Source organism: Hordeum vulgare, chromosome 1H (genome assembly GCF_904849725.1).
Source record: "Hordeum vulgare subsp. vulgare chromosome 1H, MorexV3_pseudomolecules_assembly, whole genome shotgun sequence".
Classification (NCBI taxonomy): Eukaryota; Viridiplantae; Streptophyta; class Magnoliopsida; order Poales; family Poaceae; genus Hordeum; species Hordeum vulgare.
The window spans coordinates 19,818,134-19,824,790 of NC_058518.1; the positions used below are offsets into that span (position 1 = coordinate 19,818,134).

A 6,657-nucleotide genomic window follows, 5' to 3' on the forward strand; every position below is an offset into this window, starting at 1 on the left:
GCTAACAAATCAACTAATCAAACATAACATAATATTCAAAAATACTATCAAAATAAGATGTTGAAACAAAAAAGAAATGAAGGGATTAGGATAGATTACCTCAACGAAGCTTTGGGGGATCCAATGTAGTGATTTTGGTGAAGAAGGAAGTAGATCAAGGGAGGAGGGTGTGAGGGGAAGAGGGGGCGAGAGAGAGAGAGAGATGAGTTCTGGCGGCTGGGGGTGGAGGAAGATGATGGGTGGGTTGGTGGGTCGGGCCAGGGAGTTACTTAACCTACCCGAGCAAGGTCTGGCTAGACGCCGTGGCCAATGACATCTGGCCCCTTTGCCACGTCATTTGGTCAACGGGGGCAGATCGATCGAGCCATCACCAGACGCCAGGGTCCCTGATGTCTCCAGTGCAAACCAGACGTCAAGGACGTTGGCGTCACGTAAAGAGGTCAGGTTTGCAAAAAAAATTCAAACGAAGGTCAAACCTGTATTTCCTTTTGACTTTAGGTTAAAACACGAAAATTGGCGTAAAGATCACTCGTTTGTTCTCTTGCGCATTCTTAACGGGCCGGCTGGTCCTGTCCCCTGCCGCGCTTTTTAACCACCACCGGCCGAAAGCAGCGGGGCCCGTCCAAATCGCGCTCCACGCGGTCCACGCGCGGCCTATATAATAATAAATATTTACGTAATCTACCACGTACACCCCTTCAGAAAAAAAAAGGGAATCCAGTGAGCCCCCCTCATTCATGCTCGCCCTTCCGTGCTTCAATCCGACCGGGCCGGTCCGGTACTCCGGTCCGGTCCCGGCTCCCGAACCATCCAGACCCCGGTCCACCACCACCGACACGCGGGCCCGCACGCCAGGGTCACGCCCCCCGCGCGCCGCTGCCTCCGGCGATCCCAGCTCTTTCTTCCGCTCCCTCTTCATAAATACCGCGCCCAGACCTCGCCGCAGATCGACCGCGCTCGCCCTCTCCGCCTCCCTACTGCTGCTAGTAGCGCTAACCGGACTTCCCTCCGCCGCCAACGCCAACATGACCGAGGTCTGCGTCAAGGCCGCCGTCGGCCACCCCGACACGCTCGGCGACTGTGAGTCCCCCCCTTCCGTCCGACCTTCGTCGCCCGGTCGACTCGCCGGCGGAGCCCTGACTGATTTTTTTTTTTTTTTGATTTTGGGGGGCGCAGGCCCCTTCTCGCAGAGGGTGCTGCTCACGCTGGAGGAGAAGAAGGTGCCCTACGAGATGAAGCTCATCGACGTCAGCAACAAGCCCGACTGGTCCGTCCCTCCCTCCCCCTCCTCCCCACTAGAACAGAATCTCAGTTTCAGGCTCAGACGGGAAAAAAAATTCATATATAGATGGGTTACTGGTCTGGTTTCCTTGATGTTTTGAGCCTCTTCTATGGCCGCCGTGGGTGAGGCTTATGCGTCGCTTAGATGCCTGCTGTGACGCGTGACAGATTTGGTCTATCTGGTGCAGAGTATGTGGCCCTCGAATTGGGTGTACACGGATACTGTGTTGGGACTAGAAATTCAGTGAAAAAGGAGCTAGAAATTCTCTCGGTTTTCTTCTGCGCAAGGGGTTCAGTATTATTTTGATAATAAAAACAGAAGGACCAGAAGCTCTCTTGGTTTACTTCCGCAGCAAGGGTAAATCATTGCGATGGAAAAAAGAAGTAGAAATTCTTCGACTTGTTTTGACCCAATTCCACAGCGATTTGCCGCCTTCAGTCGGTGCTAGTTGGTTCGCGTTGGGTGAAGCAGAACAGCACGGGACTGGGCATTTTATCGTGGTCGCCGTGGGCGAGGCTTTGTGCGTTCCTTAGATGCCTGCTGTGATGTGACAGATTTGGTCTATCTAGTGCAGAATGTGTGGCCCTGGACTTAGGTTGGGTGTGCCACGCAGAATGTGCTAGAACTGAAAGTCACCCTAAGATATATCCAGATAAAAACAAGAGACATAGTTAAATATCTCTATGGTAATTTTCATAAACAAGAATGAGAAAACTATTTTGTTTGCTTGTGCTATTTTGTTACTGCTGAACACGGGGTTCAGAATTTTAGACAAAAACTATAGTATTTTGTTTGCTTCTGCACAAGGGGTTCAGTATTTCAATCTCACTTCAGAGGAATATAGTTTATAGGATGAATTATGAGTATGATTAGGGGACTACATCTTGAAGGTGATTCACCCAATGCACTTGCACTGTCCAGGCAGAAGCTTGGAAGAATTGGAAATTGCTTGACTTGATTTTTGTTTTGGGGGCAAATGTGTGAAGATGAATTGCCAACTGTTGCATGTCTTGGGCATCAAAGCGTTACAGACATTACTGTGCAACAATGAGGGCAGCATCATAGGTTAGCACCACGACCCGACACATTGTTTGGAGTTTAGCATGTAAATAGAGGATTTCCCTGTCAAACAAATAAAACATTTTGCATCTAATTGGCATTGAAGAAATCTGAGAGAAGCTACCACTTCTGTTTTGCTATTTCTTATATGGGGCCGGGGCTTATCTTTGCAGATGTGCATGTTGGGATAGCTTGATATGCAACAAGCCCTTGAATTGATACTGGACAGCATTAGAGCCTTATTTTATCTAGGTTGCAAGCTCAAAGCCATTAGATATGATCCCCAATGGAACATATGGCCATAGTGCTGCATTTAGCTTCGATTGGTTGCAAGTCAGATTTGCAGAGTAGTTTAGAGTTACTTTCCTTTACTATTTCGAGGAGCCTGGTCTGTTATGCATGCATTTCCTATATTGCGTCTCACAAGTTGAAATGATCAGAAGGGTGTTCTCAATTTGTAGCATGGCCTTCACAGCCTCTAACCCTGTTTTTGACAGGGTAAGGGACCAAATCCACCAATGTTGTTACTTCTTTTGTCACATTGTTGCTTTAAGAGCATCTCCAGTGGATCCTCTATATGGACGTGTATAGTAAATATACAAGATATGGGCAGTTTTTTACTGCCCAGCGACTCCCAGTGGCTCGTGTAAACGGGGGTGGAAACAACCACGACGAAGCCACGACGGTACGAGGCGTGGAAACAACCACGACGAAGCCACGCTCGTGAGCTCGGCTGCTTCGTCCCGTGGCCCCTACCTCGCCGTCGCGTTTTCTCCGGCCGCCGCTCCAGATCTGGCGACGGGAGGGGCAGGGCGGCGGCCTGGCAGAGGAGGGCCGGCAGCCTGGGCAGAGGAGGGGCCGGCGGCCTGGGCAGAGGAGGGGCCGGCTCCCTGCATCGCCAGCGCTCGCACGACGGGAGAGGGAGGGGGATCCCGTGCCCGCATCGCCAGCGCTCGCACGACGGGAAAGGGAGGGGGATCCCGTGCCCGCATCGCCGGCGCTCGCACGACGAGTCCGAGCCACCCCTCGCTCGCCAGCGTTGACCGAGCCGTTGGCTCCCTGCATCGCCGCTGGCTCCCTGCATCACTGCTGCTCCACCTGATGCTACACATGGGCGCCGAGAAGAGGAGGACGAGCGTAGAGGAGCCAGATCGAGCTCGGCCTGCTGCAGGGCTTCGGCTCCGGGTACTCGCCGGAGACGAGGTTGGGGCCGTCGCTGTGGTGGCCCACCGGTCACCCTAGCGGTGGGAATGGAACGAGGGAGGCACCCTCGAGTCCATGGACATCTTGGATGCCACGGGGAAGGCTGCCGGCGACGAGGGAGACGGCTGCAATGCGGCGAAGCTCCCCTGTTTCTTGTTCTCTGAACCTCTGTGCACTACTGAATCTCACCTAAAGCTTATCTTGCAGAGGGGGAAAGAAGGAGGGGAATATACACGTCCTAATTTACACGTTCCACTGAAAAACTAGGACGTGTATAATTTAACAACGTGTATATGGACGTGTATATGAAGATATACACGTTCAAATTTACACCATCCACTAGAGATGCTCTAAGACTCAGAATTTGCTTGTAAACATTGTTAATCTTTTTTCAATCTGTATATGAACGTGGAAGTGTTCCTGCTACTGTGTCTAAACGAACATAATAGAAATCGAAAGTACTTTACTACGGATCCAAATATCCTGATTCACACATTAGACGTGATGATTGGCTCTGCTGACTTGTAAATCGTACAAGTCGTACAGGTACTGTAGTACGTGTAGTATTGTTCAATAGAAATTCAGCCGGTTCTTGTGCAGTCCCATACTAGTACTTTTTCTTCTTCTTGAACATGCATATAAATGCGCATAATGTTGACACTGGCAAATAGAAGCAATTATGTAGTGAGCAAATGAAATACAAAATGTTTCATGCTTTAACATGTGGAATCATTAGTCTTGGTCACCATTTTTATGACATTCTGGAGCTTTAGTCTCGGCAAAGATCTGATTAAGATGATAGTGTTGCATTTTTCAGACTGAATCTGTGGGTATCTGATGGTGTTGGGATTGTGGAGCTTACCCCTGTTTGCAAACTTAAACTAATCTACTGTAATAACTCTTTCAGGTTCCTGAAGATCAATCCAGAGGGCAAGGTGCCTGTGTTTAACGGTGGTGATGGCAAATGGATTGCTGATTCTGATGTGATCACTCAAGTCATTGAGGAGAAGTACCCGACTCCATCACTTGTGACCCCTCCTGAGTATGCATCAGTGTAAGTTTCTCGATGTCACATTCCAAAATCCCCTTTTGCTTCTCTGAAGCTTAAAACATTGCTATTTCTTGCATTTCGAGATCCTTGTTATATTTATGGTCTCATAAGAAAAAAATTGCTTTTGTTCCAGAGTTACTTTTGTACATTGTATATTTGGTATGGTCTTGCTAGGTTATATATATACTGCTAAGGTCTTTGGCATTGAGAATTGAGATTGTTAGTGGTTTTGTGACAATTTTTTGGGGATGATCTCGTAATAAAGGAGTTACATTTTTCTGCAGTTAGTTACAGTAGAAATTGTTCATCTCTCTTTTCTTGCAAGGTCTATTATTCTATTTTAACAGCTTAGTGGTGCTAGTAATAATTTACTATCTTCCCTATTTTAGAAGAAAAGAAAAAACTTCTAGAGGCCATTGGATTTGAACCTTGAGTTGGTTTCATGGACAATTTATGCATCTGTAGAGAGTTAGCTACAATAGCATCTGGCAAGTAATTGATTTTGATAGCTTAGTGGAATGATTGTAGTAACTTGATCTATCTGTCTTAAGAAAGAACTACAGATTCAGTTTTGATGCCATCTTGTTTCAGCAACAAAGTAGTTTAGTGGTGGTTGTCCATTTTTCTTTTATCATGTTCTGAGCATGATTTTTCAATTTGCTTGTGGCTTGTGATAACAGGGGATCAAAGATCTTCTCCACCTTTGTCACCTTCTTGAAGAGCAAGGACGCCAGCGATGGCTCGGAGAAGGCACTTGTTGACGAGCTGCAGGCACTGGAAGAGCACCTAAAGGCCCATGTAAGTAGGCCGAACTGTTTTCGCAGTTGACACGGCAGTTGCTTTTCTGCAGTGGAATAGACATAACACATGCTTCCACAACCGTTCCATTATATCCATGCTTCACTCACTGGCTTCACTATCTCAGCACTCATCCTGTCTGCAATAATTTCATTTTGCCACATTGCCTTATCGTGCAAGACGTGGGGCCTTTGTCTGTTCAGTCTTGAGCATCTGGCTTGATCTTGATCAAACGAAACTTCCGCTAACATGATGGTCAAAACTGTGCTGGCAGGGACCCTACATCAACGGGGCGAACGTCTCCGCCGCGGATCTCAGCTTGGCTCCGAAGCTCTTCCACCTCCAGGTTGCCCTGGAGCACTTCAAAGGCTGGAAGGTCCCTGAAACACTGACCAGCGTCCATGCTTACACCGAGGTAACACACAATACCTTCTCCTGCCACTTCCAAATCTTTGCCCATAGATGAAGTTACCGAGGTTCACCATGTCTTTCCCGCGCAGGCTCTCTTCAGCCGTGAGTCGTTCGTCAAGACCAAGCCGACCAAGGAGAACCTGATCGCCGGGTGGGCGCCGAAGGTGAACCCGTAAGCTCCCCCGCCCGCCGCTCCGAGAACACCACCCGTTGTGCCAGTAGTGATGGCAGTAGTAAGGCCTCGTCTGTAGCTTGGGCGCATGGTCGATCTGGGTTTGGAATAATGCGAGCGAGCCTTTGCTGTGTGCTCTGCCTGCCGCAAGCGCGCACTTGCTGTGAGTTAGTGTTATGTGTGTGTTCTGGTGCAAGCAAGGGTGCATGTGTTGTGGTGTGAACCTTTTATCGTATGATGGATGGATAAATAATGGAGCTGAATAAAATTCAGAATTTGCCGTGTCAAAGTGTAGTTATGCTGTAGGGTGGATGAGCGTATCTGAGGAAGTTACATGTGGCTCGCCTGTTTCTTCAGGCCAATGGTGTCTCCGATGTGACTCGTGAGATGGGAGCATGACAGTAGCTTGTGCATCAGGAGTGGGAAATAATTGACACAACCCTCAACTCTCACAACCGTTTAAATTGCCCCCCTCCCTTATATAAAGATGGTTTTGGCATACGTGGCAAGTATTTTACCCATTTTCTGACCAAAAGTTTCAAATTGTCCAGAAAGAACTGGAAAACATATGTAAGATTCATGCCATCGTGCTGACCAAGTTCCACACTATTCTGGCAGACCGATTTTTAGAATAGCATAAATCCAATTTCAGCCGTTTGTTGGTCAAATTTTGACAAAAAA

The 6,657-nt window shown here is 48.2% G+C and overlaps 1 protein-coding gene across 1 annotated transcript; it reads left to right on the forward strand.

Moving 5' to 3' along the window:
• Positions 1-702: 702 nt before the first annotated feature.
• Positions 703-6,265, forward strand: LOC123451934 (probable glutathione S-transferase DHAR1, cytosolic). The gene is made up of 6 exons (XM_045128535.1): positions 703-1,080; positions 1,177-1,267; positions 4,452-4,598; positions 5,276-5,393; positions 5,668-5,808; positions 5,894-6,265. The coding sequence occupies exons 1-6, from the start codon at positions 738-740 to the stop codon at positions 5,978-5,980; spliced, it is 927 nt and encodes a 308-aa protein (XP_044984470.1). The 5' UTR covers positions 703-737; the 3' UTR covers positions 5,981-6,265.
• The last annotated feature ends 392 nt before the right edge of the window (positions 6,266-6,657 follow it).

Excerpts from the sequence above, each read along its gene's own strand:
- LOC123451934 (XM_045128535.1), top strand. The coding sequence starts at position 738 with ATGCTCGCCCTTCCGTGCTTCAATCCGACCGGGCCGGTCCGGTACTCC. Across the intron at positions 1,081-1,176 it reads CCCCGACACGCTCGGCGACT|GCCCCTTCTCGCAGAGGGTG; the intron begins GTGAGTCCCCCC and ends TGGGGGGCGCAG. Across the intron at positions 5,809-5,893 it reads GCGTCCATGCTTACACCGAG|GCTCTCTTCAGCCGTGAGTC; the intron begins GTAACACACAAT and ends TTTCCCGCGCAG.